This window comes from Lupinus angustifolius, chromosome LG03 (genome assembly GCF_001865875.1).
Source record: "Lupinus angustifolius cultivar Tanjil chromosome LG03, LupAngTanjil_v1.0, whole genome shotgun sequence".
In the NCBI taxonomy this organism is placed as follows: Eukaryota; Viridiplantae; Streptophyta; class Magnoliopsida; order Fabales; family Fabaceae; genus Lupinus; species Lupinus angustifolius.
Genome location: NC_032011.1, coordinates 6964732 through 6989026, shown reverse-complemented (window position 1 = coordinate 6989026; position 24295 = coordinate 6964732). Strand labels below are relative to the sequence as shown.

General features: G+C 33.6%; 2 protein-coding genes across 2 annotated transcripts; both read right to left on the bottom strand.

Moving 5' to 3' along the window:
• LOC109342306 (uncharacterized mitochondrial protein AtMg00810-like) lies at positions 2050-3312 on the bottom strand. Its single transcript, XM_019580317.1, has one exon. The coding sequence runs from the start codon at positions 3310-3312 to the stop codon at positions 2050-2052; it is 1263 nt and encodes a 420-aa protein (XP_019435862.1).
• On the bottom strand, positions 15352-21623 carry LOC109343293 (microtubule-associated protein 70-1-like). Its single transcript, XM_019581519.1, has 11 exons — positions 21320-21623; positions 20832-20917; positions 19543-19608; positions 19279-19449; positions 18930-19100; positions 18669-18824; positions 18411-18557; positions 17480-17551; positions 16854-17399; positions 16588-16775; positions 15352-15664 (listed from the first exon to the last, which is right to left on the bottom strand). Exons 1-11 carry the CDS (start codon positions 21492-21494, stop codon positions 15646-15648), a joined length of 1797 nt encoding a protein of 598 aa, XP_019437064.1. The 5' UTR covers positions 21495-21623; the 3' UTR covers positions 15352-15645.

Genomic DNA, 24295 nt, shown 5'->3' with positions numbered 1-24295 from the left:
CTTTTTCAATTATTATGACCCTTTTGACATATGTTGAGTGGTATATTGATATTTCTATCTAGTTTGTAATTATTTAACGATTCTCATTTTGATTAAATCTTTTACATGAGTTATGATAATTTCGTCTAATCCTATATTGATTTTAAAAATATATTTGTAGTTTTAATTCATCTTTTTGCTAATCATTAAAAGTTATTGTTGCCTTCATATATCCTAGAGATCTAGCTTTCTTAATAACTACTTGGTAAACTATGTCCTCGTAATAATAACTTTAATTCATGTTGTGTCTTTACACCCTTTTATTGTATCTTGATATTTTAAATTTGACCAAACGTTTGTTCTTGAATTCAACAAGTTGTATCAACCTGTATGTGGTTTGTTCATTGACTGACAACGAACTCTTTTAATTGTTGAATATGTGTTTGATTGTGTGTGTCTTATATTTGGTATCGAGTTTAAAATCTTATTTTCCTTTGTATAACTTAACAAAATTTCGGGGACGAAATTTCTTGTTAGGGGGGAAGGATTGTAACACCTGCGATTTTCTATTTTGTTATGTGTGAGTTGAAAATCATGATTCAGTTTTGTAGATTTATCTTAATAAAAATATGACTTGTAGATGGGTAGTTCATCTTTGAATGATTATCCAATAATAACGATTTTGTTTTATTTTAAAAAAAAAGTTACTTCAATTGGTTATATTGTACTAAATTGAATCTTGTCTTCTAAGAGTTAGGTTGGTTTCAAAAATATATTTTTAAGATAGAAATCACATTTTATTATATTATTAAAATATTCACATACTTTTGTATTGCTAGTGAATTTGCATTAAATTCATGAGTATTCATCTTTTTATGGTAAGTTACCAAATAATACCTCTAGTATTATTTTATATGATAACATTATCTTTTTTTATTTTTGATTAAATGAATCATAGTTACATAATATTTATTATAAAATATTTAAGAAATATTCTTTCTGCATAGAAAAATGTCTTTTATATATAATTATGTGATAAGACTAGATTAATGATTTTATAAATTTATAATTCAAATGGGTGATTATATAGATTATGGTTTAGTTTTAAGGTTGAATGTGATACCTCGTTTCTGGGTAATGATAATATTGAATATTTCCGCATCTTGAACATGTTAATGAAAAGGAATTTTAAATTCGTTCTGATTTTTTAATATATTACCTTTAATTTCTATAAATTTTCATCATATTTTTATAATGAAATCCTATTTTCAAAGTTGGAAAAATAGGGTGTTACAGTATAATAACACATTACCTAACTCAGTAACTTGAAGAATTAAGACAATTATATGAAATATCAAAGAGCAACAGTCCTAGATAAAAAATTAAATGACTTTGAACCATTAACAAGTTAATCACATCAAATTTATGGTATGCTCAAAATGAGAATCATAAAAAAGAAAAGATAAAATTACTACTCCTTAGGATGCTCAGAAAGCATTTAGTAAGAAAAGAATGTGACTAAACTTACATAAACCTTAAACCAGAAAAGGTGAAACTTACAGACAGGGTGGTTGTATGCATGCAAAGGTAAACTAGCTAATGGGTTTTCCTTAGTGTTTTCATGCATAAGAATTGGTATGTTCACTCACGATTCATTAGTAATGTTAGTTGAAATTTGCATGCAGTTCTCTCCAAATGAAGAAAGAAAAAAGGTTGGTGATGAACAAGGTTGTTCTCTAATATTTTAGTGGCATATTCTATTTGTTGTGCCATGTAATGGGTTTCATTGAATGAATCTTGAATACAAAACTTCTTTATTGAGATGTATGTGTTGGTTGAGTTTACAAAGAAAGATTGAAGATCCTTATATACAGTGTTGTATTGCACAAGAAAGAGTTAGGTTTGTAAATAACAAACAAAACTAACTTAACTATCTCAACCAACTATTTATGAAGCATATGTAACATGATGAACACATGCAAAAATGAAAGGATAAACTCTACTGCATCATACTCCAAGGAAGCATTGATATGAATTCCTTTGATAAACAAAACGTAGTTCCAATATCCATCAGGCTTCTGAATCAATGTACTCTGGTTCTTTATGGACACAAGATAGCATCTGAAAAGAAAAAACAAAAGAACCAGAGAAACCAGTACCAAGTAGAACCCCCCAAGCTAGAGAGTATAGATTAAGTACTCCTAGCTTGGGTAATAGGTAGTTGAAGGTAGAGGGCTCTAAAGCCTTTGTAAGTAAATCTACACCCTGTTCAGATGTAGGAATGGGAAGTAAATGAAAAAGATTGTTCTGTAATCGTTCCCTAGCCACGTGACAATCGATTTCGATGTGTTTTGTTTTCTCATGGAACACAGAATTTGCAGCTATGTGTCGTGCAGAATCGTTATCACAGTACAATAAGGCAGGGGTTTTGAAAATAACATGAAAATCATTCAAGAGATAAGTTAACCATTGAACTTCACATGAGGCAATTGCAAGGGCTCTATATTCAACCTCGGAGGAAGAACGGGAAGCCGTGTTTTGTTTCTTTGCTTTCCAAGAAACCAAAGAGTTTCCTAGGAACATACAATAACCAGAAATTGAACGCCTAGTATCTGGACATGTTGCCCAATCAGAATCAGTGTAGCCTTTGAGATGAATAATATAATTGGAAGGATAGAAAAGACCTTGTCCAATAGTACCTTTAATATAACGAAGGACTCTGTTAATGGCTTTGTGATGATTGATGGTGGGATTGGCCATAAACTGGGTGAGTTGTTGAATAGCAAAGGTTATATCAGGTCGAGTATTGGTTAGGTATAATAGTCTTCCTACCAGTTGTCTATATAACAAAGGATTGGAATAAGGTTTGCTATCATTTTGGTGAAGATGGGTGGATCTAACCATAGTAGTGGGAACTGGTTTAGAGGTCAGAAAATTAGTATCACTAAGGAGGTCAATAGCATATTTTCTTTGGCATAGGGTGATGCCATGTTTGGAACGAGCTACCTCTAAACCAAGGAAGTATCTTAGATCACCTAAGTCCTTTATCTTAAAGGTTCTGTGTAGGTAGTTTTTAACAGTTGTGATTTCCTTTGGATCATTGCCAGCAAGAATCAAGTCATCCACGTATATTAGTAAGGCAGTGAATGAAGATTGTGTAGTTTTTGTGAATAAGGAATGACCATGATGAGATTGTTTATATCCCAAGGAGATCAGGGAATGAGATAATTTAGCAAACCATTGTCTACTAGCTTGTTTTAAGCCATATAAGGATTTGTTAAGTTTGCAAACTAGGCTAGGATTAGAAAACTGAATGCCTTGAGGGAGTTTCATGTATACCTCCCCATTAAGATCTTCATGTAAGAAGGCATTGTTAACATCAAGTTGTTGTAATGCTCATCCCTAAGTTGCAGCAATGGCTAAGAGAATTCTTACTGTTGTAATTTTGATTACTGGTGCAAAGGTCTCATAGTAATCAAGGCCTTCCGTTTGGTTATATCATTTAGCCACAAGTCTGGCTTTATGTCTCTCAACTGTGCCATCAGAGTGGAATTTTAATTTGTAGACCCATTTGGAACCTATGGCATGTTTATCAAGTGGTAGAGGTACAATGGTCCAGGTGTTGTTAGCTTCAAGAGCTTGTAATTCACATTCCATGGCTTTTATCCAAACAGGGGATTTAATGGATTGGTTATATGTTTTTGGCTCAGTAGGGGTTGTTATGGACAAGCAATAGTGAATAAGGGTATGTGGTAGGTGAGCATAAGATAGGACATTGTTGAGGGGATATTTGGTATGGGAGGTTTGGTTACTGCTAATGGTGGAAAAATTACAATGGAAGTCCTTAAGTTAAGTAGGGGGTTGGAGATTCTTTGAGAACGTCTAAGGTTGTGCTCAGTGGGAGTGTTAGATGTGGTGGTAATGTCAAGGTCAGGGGAGGTGGGGGTGGGAGTGGTTTGAGGCTCAGTAGCAGGAATGTGTTGGGCAGTATCAGGGATGTGATCTAGGAGCATAGGTTGATGAGTGGTGTTGTGGTGAGGAGTGTTTTTGTTAAGGGTATGTTGAATTGTAGAAGACTTGCCTACTTCTCAGATCACACAATGTGTAGCCTTTTGTACCATCTTTGAACCCAAGGAAGAGGCATTTTCGAGCTCTAGGATCAAGTTTGGTCATGTGATTGGTAAAGGTGCAAGCATATAAGGCAGCCAAACACCCTAAGCTCATTGTAAGCAGGTAACTTAGCAAAGAGCATCTCATAAGAAGATTTGTAATCTCAGGTAGTAGTAGGCAATTTAATGATGAGGTGAACAGCATGCTTGACAACATATCCCCAAAAAAAATTGGGCAGATTGGCATGGAATAAAAGAGATCTTGTGGTGTTAAGTATATGCTTATGTTTCCTTTCTACTATAGCATTCTGTTGAGGTGTTTCAACACATGAGGTTTGGTGGATTATGCCATGATTAGAGTAGTAAGTAGGCATGCTAAATTCTAAACCATTATCACTCCTAAGGATTTGTACATGTTGTTCATGTTGAACTAAGGCATATTGGATAAATTTCTGCACTAGGGTCCTAGTTTCAGACTTAACAGTCATGAGGAAGACCCAAGTGTATCTAGTGAAGTCATCAACAATGGTGAGAAAGTACTTGTGTCCATGGGTAGTAGGGACATTAAGAGGGGCCCAAATATCCATGTGTATAAGTTGAAAGGCACGCAAAGTATGAGTAGTACTAGTAGGAAAAGGCAATTTGCTTTGTTTAGCAAGATGGCAAAAATCACAAACTAATTTGCTATCAAACTTCACATAAGGAAAGACTTTATTAACATTTTGTATCACATTGGATGAGGGATGCCCCAACCGAAAATGCCAGAGATCAAAACCATTCAGTATACAAATTTCAAAGGAACCAAGGATGTGTAGAGAATTATTAGTGTATTTGTTATGCCCCCTTAAGATGTAAAGTCCATTATGAGCTTTAGCATGTCCAATCATCTTCGAAGAAATCATATCATGGACAAAGCAAGAATGCTTGTTAAAGACAAGCTTGCGCTGTAAATTATTAGCAAGCTTACTAATGGAAATTATGTTGTATTTAAATCAAGGCATATATAATACATTATAGAGAGTGATTTTATGAGTGAGTTGAATAGTTCCAGAGTATTTAGTTGTTATGGTAGAGTTATTTGGCATTTTCACAAGTATGGGTTTGATAGCATTGTAATATGTGAACTTAGATAAATCATTGCATACATGATTAGTAGCACCGCTATCAACAATTCAAGCTTGAGTCTTAGTATAGTTACCTGATATTGGGAGGACTTCATCCTCAGCAGGGTCATAACTGAATTGATTGATGTTGTGCTCAGTGGTGATACTCAAGCTTTGGGACTGTTTTGAGGCCAAGTGATTATTTTGTTTGTTGAATTCTGATTCCATGTGTTGTTCCTCATGAGTTAGAATTCATGTGTTCTCATTGCCACTGGTCAAGTTGTTAATGGATCCTCTATTTCCCCCTTTTGATTTGAACTTGAAGTTGGGTGGGAATCCATGTTTGAAATAACATGTCTCAGCTGTGTGTTTGTCTTTGCCACATAATGTGCATATTTTGGTATTGTTAGATGAAACATGATTCCTTCCCATGTAAGATGCAGAATTGCCAAACTTCCTTTGATTTCTGTTGTAATCAGTGTTCCCTTTGTTATTGCCATTGTTTCTATTGGGTTGATTCCGCCAAGTCTGGTTGGAGTTGATTGCATTTACTGAATTTTTGTCTTCTTGTCCAAGATTGTTTCCTTCTTTTGGCCTTTCTTGTTGGATGATGAGTGAGAAGCTTTGTTGATAGTTGGTAGGGGTTCCATGAGGAGTAATTGAGATCTGGATGTGTTGTATTGATTATTAACCCCTTTCAAGAAGCATATGACATATTCTGATTCCCTTTGCCTTCTGGTAATTTTCAAAAGATCACATGAACAGCTAGTGTTGCAAGTACATGTTGGCAGAGGCCTTAAAGAATCAAGCTCATCCCACAAAGTCTTCAAATCAGTGAAATAGGTTGCTAGGCTTCTTTCTCATTGTTTTATAGAGTGAATTTCTTGTAGTAGATCTGAGAATCTGAAATGATCTCCCTTTGAAAAATGTTCTCTGAGGTCTTCCCACAATTCCTTGGCATTATCAATGTACACAATGCTTTGGGCAATTTGTTGAGTTAAGGACCTTGTGATCCAAGATAGGATCATTGTGTTGCACCTTTCCCAAGAGTCAAAAATAGGATCTGATTCTTCAGGCATTTTGATGACTCCATTGATGAATTTGAACTTGTTTTTCGAAAGTAATGCCATCCTCATGGACTTTCTCCATGAGTGGTAATTCATCCCATTTAAGGGTGGTGATACCAACATCATTCTAGGATTTTCTCCTGGATGTAAGTAGAATGGATTCTTGGACGGATCCATTGGTGTTTCTGCACCATGATTTGCACTTGTGATTGATTCTGTCTCCATTGTGCTAGTGGTTGATTGCTTAACAGATTAAGGAGAAGAAGTGTGTGGTAAACGGGTGTGAAGGATGAAGATGAGAAGTGTGAGAGGAGTATGGATTTGCAGCAAAGCTCTCATAAAGAGAGCTCTGATACCATAATGAGTTTCATTGAATGAATCTTGAATACAAAACTTCTTTGTTGAGATGTATGTGTTGGTCGAGTTTACAAAGAAGGCTTGAAGATCCTTATATACAGTGTCATATTGCACAAGCAAGAGTTAGTTTTGTAAATAACAAACCAAACTAACTTAACTATCTTAACCGACTATTTATGAAGCATATGTAACATGATGAACACGTGCGGAAATGAAAGGATAAACTCTGCTACATCATACTCCAAGGAAGCATTGATATGAGTTCCTTTAATAAACAAAAAGTAGTGTCAATATCCATCAGGCTTCTGAATCAATGTGCTTTGGTTCTTTATGGACACAAGATAGCATCTGAAAAGAAAAAACAAAAGAACCAGTACCAAGTAGAAAATGCAGGCTATGTATATTAAGTTTTATGTTAACACAAGATTATATTTAATACCATGGCAGTAATATTTTCTAGTTTGATCCAATTTTGTGGCATATTGTTTTTACTACCCTGCTTAAATATAAAAATAGAATGTAAAAGTGGCGGTACCTAACTATATTATGGTGAGATTATTCTCATTTTTTATTAAAGAACTATAAGAAACTAATTTTTTTAGGATATGTATATGTCTTTCACAACAAGTGTTGTTTATTCCAAGTAATTAAATCATTGTTCTTTTGATCGTTTTGGGGTCTAACAAAGTCTATACAGTATACACCACTAGATTAAAACTTTGTTGATTTTGTATCTTCTTATGAGAAAATATAAAAACTTATTAGAATAATGCATGTAATGCATTTTAGTTTAGTTATTAATTTGTTGTAATGTTGTTAGGTAAAGTAACTGATTTAGTTTCTAACAGTTACTTTACCATTTTTCCATTTCTAGGCTTTTCTATAAAAGCAACTTCTTTCTCTTTGTTGTATTAAGCTTTTCATCAATAAAAAGTAAATTCATTTCATAACCGTCTCTCTCTCTCTAAAAGCTCTCTCTTCGTCTTCCTCTTTCTTCTATCTTCTTCCTTCATATTCTGTTTTTCACTTTCTTACATGGTATCACACCATTGCAACTGACAACAACACAACGATGTTTCGATCCTCTTCTCCGATTTCTCCTTTCGTCGCCTTGCCGCTTGATACGGTGTCTTCTCCACTCGTTCTTCCGACGCCATCCATGAAACTCACGGTGAAGAACTATTTGGTGTGAAGACACTTCATGTTAGCCACGCTAACCTCGAATCGTGCTAATCAATTCATTCTAGGGATGGAAATTCCACGTCGTTTTCTTAACGGTGATGATAGGTTAATCAATCGCGTCAATCCAGCATACCTACGATGGGAAGAACTTGATCAATGCGTATTTTCGTGGATCCTTAATTCTCTTTCTGAAAGTCTTCAACAACGGGTGGTAGGTTGTGTTCACTTGTGGCAGTTATGGGAGGAGCTAGATTCGTTCTGTAATTCGCAGACAAAAGCATGAAGTAGGTAGTTGAGATCTCAACTTAGGTCTATTTCTCAAGGCTCAAGCTCCATCTCCGATTACTTCACAAAAATCAAGAGTCTCGTTGATGCTTTGATCTTCACTGGTACTCCAATTTCTACCTCTGAACATATTGATTACATTCTGGATGGTTTAAATGAGGAATATCAACCGGTAATCACTTATATTGAAAGTCAAATTGATTTGTCTTCTATTCACAATCTCGAATCATTTTTGTTGACATTTGAATCAAGGTTAGAGAAGAATAAACACAAAACTATTTATAATGCTTTGTCTGTAAATATTACCTCTGAATCTCCATTATCTTCCACTCTTGTTTCTTCTCAACCACAAGCATCCATTGCTCCATCAGTTTTCTACTCTCCAAAAGCTGAATCTCCTAACTCGGCATCCTATGGTTTTAGAAATGCAAGTAATTTTCGAGGCCATCGTGGTCGTCGGGGTGGTAATGGTGGTCGTTGGGGTGGTAATGGTGGTCGTTGGGGTGGTAATGGTGGTCGTCACCGTGGAGGTCGTTATTCCCGTGGAGGATATTCATCGGCATTTTGTGTATACTGTAATCGTCATGGTCATGATGTTGCGTTTTGCTATTATGCTCCTTCACACTTTGGACTATCATACACACCTCCAACTGGAACTATGTCACATGTTGCACCTAGTTATGTGCCACGTCATTCACACTATTCCTCTTTTCAGTCTACTAATGGGCCAACAAGATACCCAACTCACTTTTATCCAGACTATCCAACTGGCTTCTACAATGGCAATACCCATTTCAGCTCACGTTTCACACAGGGAGTTTCCATCTTCTCCAACTCGAGATGTAAAGCGTGTTACTTGGTATCCTGACTCAGGTGCCACCAACCATTTAACTACAACCATTTACTGCAGATGCTTCACTTGTTCATGAGCCTATTGTCATGGGTAATGGCACTGGAATCTCAATTAAAAGTGTTGGCAATTCTCATCTTACTTCACCTTTTAATTCACATGTTTCTCTGTCTCTTCAAAATCTGCTTCTTGTTCCATCAATCACGAAAAATCTTATTAGTGTTTCTCAATTTGCTAAAGACAACTTCTATTATCTCAGGATACTAATGAAATTTTACTCCAAGGGTCTCTCACCAAAGAATGACTCTATGCTTTTCATGACCTTCTTCCAAGTCATCCTAGGTGTCATCCTTCCACTTTTACTCTTACAACAAGTTGTACTGGTTTGCCTAACCCTACCACTTGTAATAAATCTAGTATTTTTTTCTCTATGGCACAATAGGCTAGGCCATCCCCATTACACTGTTGTGAAGGATATTTTAACACAATGTAAAATTCCTTCTATCAATAAAATTGATGTTGACTTCTGTAATTCATGTTGTGTTGGTAAAGCTCATAAACTTCATGCACCTAGTTCCATTATATTGTATCATTCTGCTTTTGAGCTAATATTTGTTGATTTATAGGGACCTGCCCCTGTTTACTCTTCCTCTGGCTTTTGGTATTATTTTTCCATAATAGATGCTCACACCAAACACACATGGTTATTTCTACTAAAGCAAAAGTCTGAAACATTAACAATGTTTTAGTATTTTCTTAGGTATGTTCACACTCAATTCACTTACACAGTCAAGGCAGTGCATAGTGATTTTGGGGGTGAATTTAGACCTTTTAGTGCCTTTCTTAAATCTGTTGGAATTGTGCATAGAATATCTTGTCCTCACACACATCACCAACAAGGTACTATTGAGCGCAAACATAGACACATAGTTGAGACTGGTTTAACCTTGTTGGCTCATTCTCATTTACCTATGACTTTCTGGGATCATGCATTCATTAATGCAGTCTATCTAATTAATAGACTTCCTTCAATCACCCTCAGTCATAAGTCTCCCAATGAGCTATTGTTTAAACAATTCCCATATCACAAATTCCTTAAGGTATTTGGATGTGCTTGTTTTCCCCTACTTAGACCCTTTACCAAACACAAACTGGATTCACGAAACTCTAAGTGCATCTTTCTGGGATAATCCTTGAGTCACAAGGGTTATAAATGTCTCTCTAAGGAAGGGAAAATTTACATATCCAAAGATGTCATCTTCAATGAGTCTCAGTTTCCCTCAATGTCTCATGTCTCTGCTTCTGCTCATAATCCTACTACTGATTCTGTCCAATCCACAACAGTATTCACAAAATTCCATAATTCCAACAGTCCTACCACATCTTCTCCATTACCTTATGTTCATGTCTTGTCAAACTCTCCCTCTCTTCCTCATCAAATGAACAATTCTCAGTCTCTTCATGAAATTCCTTCTGAATTTCAATCACATGTTTTGTCTTCTTCACTTAATATTGTTCCCCTAAAATCTTCATCTCCCATTTAACTCTCCTCTTCCACTTATACTCCCTTTACACCAACAACCACTTCTTCAATTCCCTATTTCTCCTCTTCTCCTGTTTCATCTCACCCTATGCAAACCAGATCCAAATCTGGTATTTTCAAAACTATTCATCCTAGTGTTCATCTCACACAGAGAGAACCAACCAGTGTCAAAACTGCTCTCTTTATTCCAGAATGGCAACAGGCTATGACAACAGAATACGATGCGCTCCCGGCCTTGAATACTTGGACTTTGATCCATTTACCTCCTCTGAAACAGGCTATTAGATGTAAGTGGGTATTTAGGATAAAATAAAACCCATATGTCACAATTAACAAGTACAAGACAAGACTTGTTGCAAAAGGGTTCCATCAAAGACATGGAGTTGATTACAATGAGACCTATTCTCCTGTTGTAAAACCTGTTACAATCAGAATACTTTTGACTCTTGCTGTCACACATTACTGGATGATTGAGCAACTTGACATTAACAATGTCTTTCTCAATGGTGTTTTAAATGAAGAAGTCTACATGACACAACCTACTGGGTTTCAACAGAATGACAAATCCCTGGTCTGCAAGCTAAATAAAGTCATCTATGGCTTAAAACAGGCTCCTAGACAATGGTTTGAGATGATGAAGGGTTCTCTTATTAAACTTGGCTTTCAAATAAGCAAGTGTGACAACTCCCTGTTCTTTCAAAGCTCTGCATCTCATCATCTATATATCCTAGTTTATGTGGATGATATCATAGTCACGAGTTCCTCCTCTACCCTAGTTAAACAGGTTATCAAAGACCTCAGCAACACATTTGCCTTGAAACAGTTGGGCCCTTTGGACTATTTCCTCGGCATTGAGGTCAAGAATAAGAACAATGGTTCACTCTTTCTTTCTCAGGCTAAGTACATTAGGGATCTCCTAGACAGAGCAAATATATCTATTGCTAAAGCTAGCATTACTCCTATGGCTAGCAACTGCAAACTGACCAAACATGGCACTGATTACTTTAAGGATCCCACCTTCTACAGATCAATTGTAGGAGCTCTGCAATATGCAACCATTACTAGACCAGACATCACCTATAGTGTCAACAAGGTTTGTCAATTTCTGGAAAAACCCCTCAACTCACATTGGACTGTTGTCAAACGAATTCTTAAATATCTTCAAGGATCCACATCCTTGGGTCTGTCTGTTAATCCTGCTCTTGGTCCCTCTGATTCAAAATTGTCCCTCATGGCCTACTGTGATGTTGATTGGGCTTCATACATGGATGATAGAAAATCAACCTCTAGGGCATGCTTATATCTATGACCGAATTTGGTAACTTGGTGGTCTAAAAAACAAAATACCATCTCAATGTCTAGTATTGAAGCTGAGTATAAAAGCTTAACCTTAGCCTCTCAAGAATTGATATGGATTGAATCATTGCTTACTGAGTTACAGATTCCTTTCACTACTCCTATTATTTTGTGTGACAACCAAAGCACACTGGCCATGTCTCATAATCCAGTTCTACATAATAGAACTAAGCACATAGAATTAGATCTCTACTTTGTTAGGGATAAGATTCAAGGCAAAACTCATATAGTCAAGCATGTTCCCTCTGAATTTCAAACAGCTGACATATTGACAAAACCTCTACCTAACAATCAATTTCTCACTTTAAGGAATCAACTCAGAGTTCAAGATTTTGGCTCATCAAGCTAGTACCCTAAGATTCAGAGGGGTATATTAGAATAATGCATGTAATGCATTTTAGTGTAGTTATTAATTTGTTGTAATGTTGTTAGGTAAAGTAACTGATTTAGTTTCTAACAGTTACTTTACCATTTTGCCCGCTTTTCTATAAAAGCAACTTCTTTCTCTTTGTTGTATTAAGCTTTTCATCAATAAAAAGTAAATTTATTTCATAACCGTCTCTCTCTTTAAAAGCTCTCTCTTCGTCTTCCTCTTTCTTCTATCTTCTTCCTTCACATTCTGTTTTTCACTTTCTTACAAAACTTTACTTCAAACTACACTTAGGAGTTAGGATCAAAGCTTCTCTTGGATTTAAAGTGAGATAAATATTTAAAATGTAAAATTTGTAGCTACCGGTTAGTTTATAAAAATTATCACTAAATAATTTGAAGGGATTAAAATGACCATTAATCATTTTACAGACTTAATTTAAATCATTTAAATCTTTTAGAGACTTGGTTTTATATTATAATAATTGATGATTATTCAAAACATGTACGACATATTTGATGCTATTTTCTTTGAAATTTTGGCTTAATGACCTACGGATATATGTAGTATCTTTGTGACTTTTACTAGAAAATATTTTTTATCGACAAATAAGGATATGTACCCTCTTAATTATAGTTAAAATACATTTAAATCTTAACTTATTGTACAATAATATAGTGGAATTTCAAAAACTTACTCACTTTACATCATGTGCAGTTAGAGTTTTTGTACCATCACCATATCATATTTACACTACTACCTCTCACCTTTCACAAGGAATGTTATTTGACAGAAATCAAATCAAATAGCAATTATATGACCGGCAAATTGTTCAATAGACAACGGAATATTTGTGAAAATAGTTCAATCAAGTGTTTATTTATTAAAAAAATATGTGGAAGAGGATATAAGTTGAAAAAAGCTCATAGAAAGGCTTTAGCTAGAGTATTATATGTATATAAAAGAAGGACATCTTTTGCAAAAGAAGTTTAAAAAAATAAATAAGTGTTTACTTTTCTTTAAAAGAGTATTATATGTATAATTAGAATATAACCTCCTACTTTTATAGGTGATATTTGATTTTAGTCCATGCGTTTAACTTTTGAAGTGTTTACTTCCTCCATGAACTAAAATATTAACCTTAATGGACTAAATACTTAAAAAATAAAAATACATGAACTAAAATCAAAGTATTATTAGTTTTTATGTGTGTGGATATTACTCCTAATCGTTTTAAGTATGTGACCATGACATGTTAGTGTTATTTTTTGAAGATAATAGCAATGACAAAAATTAACATCGACTTAAAATTGAGATTAAATATTTAAAAATAAAACATAAACTAAAATCGAGATTGGTCTTAAAGGACAGAAATCATATACAAGCGTAGACGAACCTTTTCATCTTAGGAAACGTTGGTTGTCAAAATTATTGTATTGTAATAATATCATGGATTCATGCTTATAGAAAATAATGCTCAATTCCTTCAACCATATTGAGATCAAAGGAAGTCCAATCAAGAAACATTCTAATAATAAAAGCATCTTCAAATATGCATTTGACCTATTTTTCAAAAAACAAATGTGCACCTTACATATTCTAGTAGTGTGTAAAAAATACAATCTTGTCATAACAGCCGATCCAGGATTAGGAGTGGCAAAAAACCGTATCGGGTAAAATTTGTATGGGCACAGGTATATCTATTTGTAAATATTACAAACGAGTTTTAAAAATACTCATAATATATATGGACAAGTATAAGTATTATGGTATTCATATATGATGGTACTCGTTATTCAATTGATTACTATATTACATTTAATTAAAATAAAAAATACATTATCCTAAACTTCATTACACTATGTACATGTTATCATTTTACTTTGTTTATATTTTTTACCTAATTTACATCTTTTATTAAATTTGGTTGTGAAACACCCTACAAATATTATTACATGCGTAAAAACACACATGTCTTGCAAAGAAAAATGAATTTAGAAAATTGGAATAATAACTCATACAAATAGAAAACTCCAATGGATTTAGCAATTTTGTCAAATATTCAATCAAAAGACATAAAAATAGTTAAGTTTTATATCATGCAAAATATAATATAAATAAGAAGTTAGAAAATCATTGATAACATAGGAAACCTGCAGATGTCATTGTATTCGCAAGTACCAAGAAATACCCACGAAAAACCCACACGCGGATATCCATATAGATACGAGCTGGTATAGATAATTATCTCATATTTCCAAACGTGTAGCGGGTAGGTACTACCTGTGCTAGTTGTCATCACTATCCAAGCTTCAGAATTATTAACTGAAAATTGAAAAAGAAAACTAATCTAACAAACCAGGTTTGTTATTTAAATATTGCCAATAAAACAAACAAGTTGGGATTTTATTTGTGCTAAAAGCAACATTAAAAAAAAGGCATCATTACTTTTCAAATATCATTTAAACCAAACAAATCTTTAGGGTCTATTTGCGAATTAATTTGTAGAAAGAAAAAAAGAAAAGGAAAATGCTTGAAAGTCATCTCACAAGTGTATTTCATGACTCTCAAGTTTTCTCTCTTTCGCCTTCTAAAAATCAACATGTAAACAGACCCTTAGTTATTCATACTCAACATTTAAAAAAACAATAATCCCAAAATTTCACACCAGTCTCCCTCACACCTCTGCACACAAAGCTTCCATACAAAAACTCTCATAGCCTCCATCACCCACACAGTATGAGAAATTACTGTATATGTTCCAAGATCAATAGTACCTAACAGAATTTTCACCATCATCCATAAATGATTTAAAATTAATAAATTTATTTCAAATCAATGATGAAGATGTGATTGTAATTATTGGTCCTGAGCCGTGTGAAACAAGTCATGGATTCATTATATTAACTATGTGCAGTGTAACCAAAGGCAATTCTTAAAATTTGGTACAAGAAATTTTTTAGAATATTCAATTTAGTTTTACATGCCCCAAAAAATGTTGCGCATATTTAGACCTGGATATTCTTTTTGGGGTATGTAACAGTGCCAATATTCTTTTTGTAATTGAGAATTTGGTGAAAGCAAAGAAAACTTCAATCCATTTTAGACCTGAATCAACCCAGATTAGGTGCAAGCCAAAGGTTAAAACTCAAAACATAATGAATTAACATTGAGCAAGCCATATTTAGAATCAGATACTTCTTCTATATATCATGTGGAAACAATAATTCTAAATTTTCTTTCTAAAGATAGTATACAGAGAAACATACAAGACATGGTTTCCCGGCAGAACAGAAGTTCTCTTCTTTAAACACTACCTCTGGCCGAGACACCTAAATAGCTTAGTTAGAAGAATAATGAACAACACTATTCAGCACAGCAGTGGAAGAATAGAAAGAGATGTCATCCTTGCACATGCGTACATGCTCAGCCAAATGAATTTGCCTAAAAGCGATGTGCGCTCCTGAAACATGCAGTGAGAAGCGATGTGAATTGAGTTAACTCGTAAAAATGAAGCAATGTTAGAACAAAGGTGATGCCCAAAACATACAAAGAGCACATTATTATAAAGGCAACACCCTAAACCCTGTATAATACCAAATGCTTAAGGAAAAAAAAAGTTTTAAAGGTACTAGAAACTCTTCTATCAAATAAACAAAATAGTAGGACTAAAGTGTGGTCCACTTCCAGTTTCAAACTGTTTCAGTTATTCAAAGTTATTCTAATACATGTGAAATCATGTTAGGCAGGGGAGTTGCTCTAAGTAATATGAAGAAGTGTATAATAGGTAGAACTGTAGAAATTAGAAGATTGTCAATGCAAAGCAAAAAAGGCACAGGCACTGGCTTCAATGATGGTAAAAACATATCCGTTAGAATTTCATTTTTCAAAATTGAAGGTCATATTGACAGCATATATATTGAGATTGGTACCCTTTAAAAGTGCAAGGTAAAGTTAATTTTGGGTAAACCATTGATGAGAAACTCAATAAGTTTTCACAATGCCATAGATTAACATTAAGGTGCTTGTATTTTCAAAATTAGAAACGATTTTTTTCATCATTGATGCATGATAGTCAACTCTGTACTTTACGTAAATTTGGAATAAGATAGGAGCTAAATCCTAGATATTGACAGTTACAAATCATAAAAAGAGCCATCCAATGCATGAAGCTCTAACTTGGTAGGGTCAAGGGAGAGGGTATATATACACAACCTTGCCCTCACAGGTGAAGAGGTTGTTTCCGAAATTTGAAACCATGACCTCTGGGTCACACAAAGCAAGTTCAAGCATTAAGTTTTTTCTTTGTAAATTAAATCGTCTCAGTTTAACCATGAAAAATATGAAAACACGATCATATAATAAAGAAAAATATAGAAAACTGACCTGCTAGAAATTGACTGGGAACTATTTACAGCCCCCCTAGGAGCACTTGTTCGCCGTACCCTATGATCATGTTCCTTGCTTACCCGCATAGCAGCAACCTCCTTTTCCATGGATGCTACTTCCCTACGCATCTTTTTGGCCTCAACTTCCACAGATTTGTTCAATGTATCAACCTTCTTTGCCAACATCTCCCAACAGTAAAACAACACATTAGGAGATAGAAAAAATGGAATCTGTAATCTTATTTAACAAAGTAGATATGAAACCTCGATTGCGTCATCCTTGTCTTTAAGTGTCTGGTCTTTTTCATGACAAGCTTTCCTCAGAGAAATAACCTCTTTTTGCAACATGTCATAAAGCATTCCTGAAACAGAGTCTTCATATTCTGGTTTAGATTTTTCAATTGGAGTACCATTTGCACTCTCCTTATGTGGAGTGTATGCCTTAGCAGCAGTAGTCTGATCATTGGTGTTGGTTGCCATGTTATCTAGCTCGTTAACATTTGCACCTGAAGTTGGCCTTTCTCTGTGTAAGGATCTACTGCCACCGTCAAATGATCTAGATGAAAGTTTAGTATGCTTTAGTAACAGGCTAGCACTATTTGATCTAAGAGACCCTGATTTTGAAAGCGAGCTTTTCCTTGATAGATATCCATTAGAGGAGGATACTGAGAGACTCTCAGCTCCACCAAAAGACTGGCGACGTAAAGGCCCACTAGCAATGTTTCTTCCATCTGATGCAATGATTTTGGCATTACCATTAGTTGCCTTAATCCTTTCTTCCAAAACTTTAAAACGCAATAGATATTTTTCCTGTGAAAACAATTTAGTTTTAGAGAAGGGGCTCTTAAAGAAAAGTTGAGAGTTTGGGCATGGTAAAACATATTATATACCTTCATTTGTCCTTCTGCTTTTGCAGTTCGCTCAGCTACAGCCAACTTGTCACGAAGTTGTTGCATTTCACCCTAAAACATAATTGAATTGGAAAATAAATCAAATTCTCAATAGAATCTCAACAACTCCATTCTAATTAACATTTTATCAAATAACTTTATTCCAGTACTCATTCTTACAAACAATAGCAAAAATATTTATAAGCTTCTATTACATTCTGACACCTTAATGACTGACTATTGGATTTAAATCATCAATATATTTAAAAACAACAAAGCACTTGATCACGTCAATGGATTATGGTATATAGAAGAATAATAGAGATAAACCAGTAAAAAGAAATAACCTATAAGCACAATGAGGGAAAGTTCAAGGCAGGTCACATGGTAGGTAAGCTATAGTGCTATACACAATCTATACCAGTACACACACCTGACTTAGAAACACCTGCCTCGATAGAAATGGGCAAAGGGGAGGCAACATGAGACATCTAAATTTCCATACCTGCTAGGATTACTTCCAATTATATTTCTTTCTTATCCTCTCTCTAAAAGCCAATGAATCTCTGACTTGGCATACTTCTAACCACAATAATAGCCAAGAAGACTAGTTTCATGAGTTACACTAAAAGGGGCGGTTCAATGCACTAGGATCCCACCTAGTTGGATCTGGGGACAGTAGATGTTGCAGCCTTACCCCTAGTCGAGAGGTTGTTTCCAAGATTTGAACTCGTATGGTACTAAGCAACAACCTTACCATTACGCCGAGGCTCACCCTCTAGTTTCATAAATTAGACTAATAAAATATATTTCTTACATAGCTATATTTCTTTTCAAACATCAATCAACCAGGATATTTTTCAAACATCTGCTATGAAAAACATCAAAATAACTTGTGAAAAACAAAGCAATTTCTATGCTGTTTACATGCCTGAAAAAATTTCCTTTCTTGTAGCCACTGTTTTACAGGCATCACTTTGTCATTACCATCTTTCCACTCATTTGCAACTACAGTGGCAACCCTGTTTGCAGAAACTTTAGCACGAGCTACTTCTCGCTCCAAGACTTTCCTTTCCTCCTATGTCAACTTTAAAAGTTAGAACTCATAAGCAACTTGGAGCATCTGGAACTGGCGTCAGAACAATAAACAAGTATAGAGAAAGAGTATCTAAATAATAGTAATATTTACATTCATCTCTTGCACTTTTCTCTGGTAATCACGAACAGCATTAGCAGCAGCCCCACCCGCCAAAACAGCTTCTTCAAGCTCACGAACAGTTTGGGTTAGCTTTTCAACTTCAGCAACCTTTTGTCGATGCATTTTGTCAAGGATTCTGTTCTCCTCCTAGCATGAGAACATAAAATATTTCATTACACTTTGCATTATACTCATTGATTATATAAACTACATGTCTTCTGGCAACCACAGAAAGTTAAACACACAAAAAACCTGGCATATTTCAATCTGTTTCATTAGCTCTTGGTTTTTGTTTTGCAGATCATCCACCAAAGATGCTTTTGCCAGAGCAATCTGAACAGTTCTCTCAGCCTCAAGAAGTGCAGCCTCCTTTGATTTTGTTAGCCGATCTAGTGCTCTGTTGTCATCCTGCAACTTTACCACCTACAAAAATATAGCAGCAAGGATAACTAAAATGTACCCATTTGGTCTTGATTCTGATAATGGAAAAATATATCCATAAGATAGGGAATAACTGAATAAACTACCATCTAGTCCCAGACAAAAGCCGAGTCAGTGGATATTTATAAATTTTGAGTAAATACATAACCATTAAATGTACCTCCATCCTAGCAAGCTTGAGCTCTGCCTCCAGGGGTGCGATAATGGCTTCAATAGGAGGCATTTCATCATCTTTCTGAGCAGCATGGACCCTTCTAAGAGTGGCTTCTGCAGCAAACTGTGCAGCCAATGCTTCCCTTCTCTCCTCGTTGATTTTTTTAATTTCAAGATTCTGTCAAACATAATACAGCATTAAATAACCTTGAAATAATGGTATTGAGATGTGAAATAACTCGAACAAAAAAACAATTGTAACTACTAGTACCTTACTTTCCAGAAGAGCTTCAGATGCTTTTAGCTTTTCATCGACCTTGTTGAGCTCATCTGTTAACTGAAATGATTAGACACAGTGTCACAAACAGAGTTCAAGTAGCAGAAGTTCTGAAACATTTATACTTCAAGTCAAAGAATTACTAACGTTTTATAAAGATGAGAGCATTATGAAGTAAATGTTTAAAGTAGTGAATTTTTTTCTTTGTCAATGATAATAAAGAAAACAGAATGTAGTGGTTCACTGCTTCAGTGAAATATCATATCATACCACCTAATAATTAGATCCCTTGTAGTGAAAATACAGCTCCAAAAAATTGAAACATAGACTAATATGTTGAGCCTTGTCGCATAACAGTCAACACATAAGCATCATCAATTATGAAGCCATCAACATAACATAATCGCCATCCAACTAATAATACAGTTTCCTTATGATGTATCTCAGTTTTTGAAGATTGATATAAATTTCAAGCTCTACTGCTCCAAATTTTATTGCTGTTTCTGTAAGGTAATAGCTTGCAGATATTACAAGAAAAATAGACGTTAAATTTTCTGGATGATAGCAAAAAGTGAAACAAACGCCAATACTAAAGGACCATTTATTATTCTCTAAAGACCAATTGATTCTGCCCAAGAAAATCACACACAGGTGCCTAATCTAATGGTGTATGGAGAAAGGCACTACATCATTATTAGTTGAAATGGAAACATTATAAAAATATGTTATACATGCAGATTAAATTAATGGTTCTTAATGTATATATTTTAAACATGTATAATGTATTCACAATATTAATTTTAAATGAATATTTATTTTTGGTACATAAAACAGCTTGGCAATATTCAATATCTTTCCTTTTTAAACAAATATTACCCGTATGAACAATTCCTGGTAGATTTCAATGGGAATGCAAAAGCCTCAAGCTTGAATTTTAGTAGCAGTGCAAAGAAATAGAAAGGTAGAAAACAGGAACTTCTATTGCAACAACAAAACTACAATGGTGCCTATCACCTATATTTCTTTCAAGCTCACCCTCACATAGGTGAAGCACTAACACCACACAGTATCTATTATTTACTTTACTGACTACTTGCTTGGTATGTCTTGCTTGATTTGCAACATAGATTATGTATTGCTATTTATACAAATGCGATAGTCGGTTTGTTTCAGCATGGCAGTGACCACTTCTACAAATTTCTAGTGTGATGGCATAGCAATCTTCTTGATTTAGCAACAACTCTATGACCTAAAATAACCATTGATAATTCAACAAGAAATACCTCTTCAACCCCTTTTTCTTTAAGCCGCTCCGAGTTCCTCAAAGACTTAATTTCAGCAAGAGCCTCCCCCAACTCTCTATCTTTTTCTGCAAATGAATAGAATTAACAATTCAGTTTAAATTTTAATTGTAGTATATCTGTTTCTGCATAAACATTCATTCAAACTTTAGTAAAAAAATCACACATTGCCATTACAACAAGCATAAAGTTAGTTAATTTTCAACACAAAAATGTTTTGTTTTACAAATATAACACAAAATTTTCACTTTTCTGCATCTGGAGCAACTTCATCAAACCAATAAAATATCCTAATAATGGTGGAAAGCAAAAAGTTACTAACTTTGAAAATTCCAATTTCAAATTGAAACTTTTCATGCAAGCTTACTTAAGTTAAATCAAGCTTCTTATTACAAAACAAACAAAAAAATAATTTAGAATTGAATTTAAATTTTTAAAAATAAACAAATTGAGAAGAAGAGAGATAGAACCTCGTAGTTCATTCTCGAGGCGGGAGAGTTCAACGCGAACTGGATCAGAGCCGTGTAATAGGGTGAGGAGGTCATCGACGTCGGGAGGAGGGCGGAGCACGGCGGCGGAGACGGCGGAGGTGGAAGGCTTCTTGGAGCGAGGTTTGAAAAGACTGGCAATGTGTTTGTTTTCCATAACAAAAAAGAAACCTAATCAGAAATTCAAAATCATGAAAAGAGAGAGAAAATGTCTTATTACTGTGTTGTGGTGTTTTGAAGAGAAAGGAAGAGAGTGTGAATGTGAAAGGAGAAGAAATGGGCAATACTTCTCAGATACACAACAATTTAGTGTAGTATTCATTGTGATTAGTTAAAACAATATATTTAAATTAAAGAATTAATAATTAAATATTTATCTGATTATAAATAATGATACATGAAGTGACTCTTTACACAAAAAAATGTCCTTCCAAATAAAATTGAGGTAAGGTTAAACGTGTGTTTAATTTAATCTGATTTGATTAAGTGATTAATTAGATAATAGATTTTGGTGGTGATTATGAGGTATTAAAGGGCGTACGATATAACGGTTTATGTGCTGTGATTTATGATCATTGATTTCTGATTTGTCAACCTACTCATTTCAATGTCATTGTGGGGAAATGGTTTATCCCATATTTTCATTTTTATCAATTTCACCCTTAATTAAAAAAAAATATTTAAAGTATACAATAATATTTTTAGATTCCTTAAAAAAAGTTGATTATCTAGAAACATGAGGATATAATCATTTTAGGACATATGATTCTTATTCCCATAAACAGAAACACAACAGTAATTTCATAAATTCATAATGAAATAATGTTTTGTTGTATCATAAGTTTAGGAAGTAAGACAAGTTCAAGAACATTCTTATTTGGAGAGGATGAACCATATGATATAAGAACTAGTTTTTATATATAAGCTATGAACCAAATGAATGTTAGAGTAAATTTTGGTGCTTAATTTTTTGAAAAATGTAAACATATATATATATATATAAGCCATGGTACTCATTGGCCAACTATGAATTACATCATGTTGATGCTCTAAATGGCTAGTTACTTAAAGTTGGGTATTGCTTATGAGTGTTTTCATGACACTTGATAAATAATACAAATTATGTGATTATAAGAATTACTAAAGTTAGGGTTGAAACACTAGTTCAATGGTTTCCCTATATTCATAGTTTTCTCATACAAATTAACCTTTTGCTTTCCTTTAATATGTTAAGTCATTTATTAATATTTTACTAGAAGTAGTATTGATTTATAAATTGTGATTTAATCAAAGTTTGTTTTTTTATTTTACATTTATTAACTAAATATTTGATGATCAAATTTATTTGTGATAGAGAATGCTAATTGGTTGTTATTTCATGTTCTTGTGTCTATTTTTGAAAGTTTGATCCTTGGAAACTCATCTAAGGTATTTATGACTCACTTTTAATTCGGGTGCAACTTTTTATGAAGGGTTCACCTAATTAGAGATTAAGAAAATGAACAATAGAAAGGGTAAATGTTTGAAACCAAACTAATAAATTTATAACCATTTCAATTCATCATTCTCTAATTTAAACTCAACCCCTTTAATTAATACTTATTCGAACTAGACTCTTTATTTTGAGTTATGATTTTTTTCATTAATAAAAAGGTAAGTGCTTTAAAAAATAAAAGGAAAATGTAACTTTTAATAACAAAATTTATTCATTTGATTATAATAAAATTATACTTTTATCATTAAAAACAAAATAAAAAGTATGTATTTACATCTTCATTGATGAAGAGGATCATTATTTTTTATTTTAAGTCGATCACACTAATAGAGGGAGTGACTGAATGAGGAACAAGGTATAAGGTATAAGGTATATGTCTAATTTATAGTATACATGGCTTGTTATTAGTTAGCAATATGTTGCTATTGAAACCAACACTTAATGTGTCTCTATATACATGTTTGATTCCTCTTAATCAAGGTTTTAGGTTCGAGTTTTGTAAATAAAAAAATATTCGATGACAGAGTTAGCTTCATATACTTGTGGATGTTCCTAGCTCGGATATGATTGTCTCTAGTGTGATGATACTTCTGGAAAACCAACAAAAACGAGTATTTATTATTTACAAATAATTTATATATGTTATTGTTATAATTTTTTAATAATTACGTCCATTAGTAATTCTAACTATTGATCTCAAATTGTTATAATTGTTATAACCGTATAAAAGAAGTTTTTCAAAATTAAAATTCGATACAAGTCTTCAAAGTGACCCTGAAATTTATTTATATACAATGCTTAACATGTAAATGTTTGGATCCAATAATATATATCCTGACAATTTTATATTATCTATCAATTGAGTGATAAAAAACTGTAAAATTTTAAATAATGTTAACTATTTTATCAAATGTTTTAAAAAAGAATTGAGGACACGATTAGTAGCTATGATGTTTGATTCAATTTTCTCAAACCAAATTTAAACATTTTGTTTCCTATAATTTTTGTGGTAAACTGGTAATTATCATTATAAACTTTTTCTATTGTGCCCATAGTTGCTCCTCGTATAATGAATAAGGCCGTTCATCCTTTAATTAAATGGTTGTCTCTTACAATAGTTCTTTTATTTGGATAGTGTATATCTAGGTCAAACATTAATGAGCAGGTGCTGTACTTTATTTAAAGTTATGATTTCTTTTTGGATAATAACTAATTCCTTTTAGTATATGTAATTGTCATCTTAACAAATGTTATTTCAGGGATCGCTTTTGATTTGGAATAATGTAGAGTAGTTTTAAAATTTTGGGTAAACTTATATTTTTGTACATTACTGTTTGAATAATGTGTGTTGTTTTTTTAGAAACAAAATGTTTAAATAAGGAGATATTTATTCAAGTTGACACCATCTTCATTCAATCACCATGTAAACTCTACAATTTTCACCCTCCTCTCAAAAACTCTGA